Source organism: Sphaeroforma arctica (assembly GCF_001186125.1).
Source record: "Sphaeroforma arctica JP610 unplaced genomic scaffold supercont1.566, whole genome shotgun sequence".
NCBI lineage: Eukaryota > Ichthyosporea > Ichthyophonida > Sphaeroforma > Sphaeroforma arctica.
In genome coordinates this window covers 11,775-14,263 of record NW_014039992.1, presented here as the reverse complement: position 1 = coordinate 14,263, position 2,489 = coordinate 11,775, and the positions used below count along the sequence as shown (strand labels likewise).

The 2,489-nt window shown below is 41.5% G+C and overlaps 1 protein-coding gene across 1 annotated transcript; it reads right to left on the bottom strand.

Moving 5' to 3' along the window:
• Nucleotides 1–1,146: 1,146 nt before the first annotated feature.
• On the bottom strand, nt 1,147–2,080 carry SARC_07267 (hypothetical protein; the record flags this gene model as incomplete). The annotated part of the gene is made up of 4 exons (XM_014298794.1): nt 1,147–1,158; nt 1,343–1,485; nt 1,913–2,012; nt 2,060–2,080. The coding sequence occupies 4 exons, from the start codon at nt 2,078–2,080 to the stop codon at nt 1,147–1,149; spliced, it is 276 nt and encodes a 91-aa protein (XP_014154269.1).
• Between the last annotated feature and the right edge of the window lie 409 nt (nt 2,081–2,489).

Below are 2,489 nucleotides of genomic sequence, written 5' to 3'. Positions count from 1 at the left end.
CGCAGGCGAGAGCCGCCCTCAGACTTAAAGACGAGTCGCAGGTGAGAGCGGCAGGTTTAGCGGTCGCAGGCGAGAGCCTCAGATTTAAGACGAGTCGCAGGTGAGAGTCTCAGACTTAAGACGAGTCGCAGGTGAGAGTGGCAGGTTTAGCGGTCGCAGGCGAGTATCGCAGTCATAGTGGTCGCAAGACCCGGTCGCAGTCATGGTCAATGGTGTCTTATCAAATCACTAAATTATAGAATGAACCAATACGTGCTCAAAATGGGGTTGATTGTTTCTCTTCTTTTTTTTAAGAATTTTTTTTGTACAGTACATATGGACTGTATCAGTATGTACTGTACAATCTATTCGTTCTTTCTAAAAAGCAAAAACAAATCCAAATGCCGATGCTTCAGATTCTGAGATTCGGGATTCGAGAAGCTGTCCCTTTTTGACTTTTGTAGTTACGAGTTTCGACTTTCGCTGCATAGGTTATAAATATGTAGACGACTTGTCACACGTACACGATTAGAGTCGAGTGCCGTTTGGCGCTAGCTGTTTGCTCACTGCTCAATATCAGATACTAAATTATTTCTTTTAAGAGGTCTACAGCGAGTCCATCATGTGAAACTCAAACGCATAGTCAAACAGTAGGCTCTACGTATTCGCAAGACACTAGGAATATGACAAACTCTTCTTTTAAAATATGTAAATATACTCAAGACATAGAAGGCTGGCCCTAGTATAAAACCATTTTTAAGCTAAAGCACACAAAACAGCAGTAAAAATCAAACATGCAAGTCAGCTGTTGGGTAGTGAATTCGATAGTCGATTGATTATGTTAACTTAAATGTAGACACCCTAAATCGGCTTCGTATATAGCCACTCCATCTGAATCTTGGATATCGAAGCAGAGGCTAGTCGAAACCAATGATCTCGCGTATCCGACCAGCATTCAGTTCGTTGATGAGCTCTACATCTACAACAAAATTTGCCGCAGTTGTACCAACTGTGTCGTAGTTTAAGAGGCAAGTACATGTTAAAATTGTATTTATAATTCTGGAATAGGTAAAGATTCACAAGCCTATAGTAGATCCAGACAATTTTTGTCTCGGCCGTTTTATATTGCACAAGAGTTCATTAAAATTTCTAGTGTCAATCGAACAGCTAATAAGACGGCTACGGGGGCAAAAACCATGGTACATAAATGGACTAATAGAATATGAAGTAATATACATGGACGAGATTATCTCTAGTACCGTCTTATCCACATCCACATTACCAGAGGACTGCGCGCGATACACAAAGGGAATATTTTCTCATTCAATAGTATGCCCAATTTTGCAGGTAATTTAGGACACACCATTTTTAAGCGTTCAAGAGTATTTTCATTTGCCTCCGCGAGTACGATTTTGGGATCTTTGCTCGCAGCTTCGTCTTCTAATAACAGCTGCAGCTGTTTTTCTTTCTCTTCTTTTGAAAGCGTCTTCGGGTCAGCAACCATAACTGGAAATATATCAATAGTGTGCGAACTGAGTGATGTTGTTGAAAGTACTAACATTTGAGATTTCCAATGGGAAACTAGATAAGACAAACCACTTCCACTATAATTCTACTGGCGGCCATCCATAACGAATGTGGTGAACACGCACACAGTTGTTTGGTAACAGAGACATAACAAGCTGTACAGGCTCGCCATGTAGGCTTCGTACAATTTGATCAACCTGAATAATTCGAAGAAATAAACAGAGCCCATGTCTCGAAAATCAGTATCGCGTAATATGGACGATAACGCACTATATCTAGCCGCAAGCACGCATTCGAACGTGCACAATTAATCCGCATGCTCAAAACTACGTTGGCAAAAAACTCAGGAAGGTGATTGCACTAGCACAGGACCACATAGCAATTGGAGAGTCAAACGTGCACTTACGGGGGTTTTGCTGCTGTGCTTGTGATTGCTCTGCCGTTGGTTGGGCCACCTGGATGCTTGTAGTGATCGGCTCCCGAGCGGCGTGTTGCTGCGGTTCTGCCTGTGCTTGCGAGTAGAATTAACAGTTGCAGAGCAACGACACAATACCTCAATTACCAACTTGATCATGATGGTATGTCGTGATATGTACAGTATCCATATCAAAAAATCAATGAAAAAATCAACTGTGCTAGTGGGCCAGAATCGTTATGAAACATTCTTATATTCAAAAAAAAAATAGTTCCTCTCAAGATCTATATCAGGTCAACAGTTCTAAGCCTCGTTGACATAATCAATTGATGTGAAGATTTTGCACATGCGGTGCCAAGGCAAACGATTCCAACCTTCTATGTCAATATGAAATCGATAAACACAAAATCCAATTGATTTTACCACCATTCTATACCTGACACTGCAAGCTTCTGCTTGGATTCACAACTCATGCACAGTTTTGTCATTGTCAAAAAAAGCAGCCATACCCTTCCAGTTGTCAGTTGATCCCCATGAGTAGATAGAACCAGAGACGTCCGCTCAGATT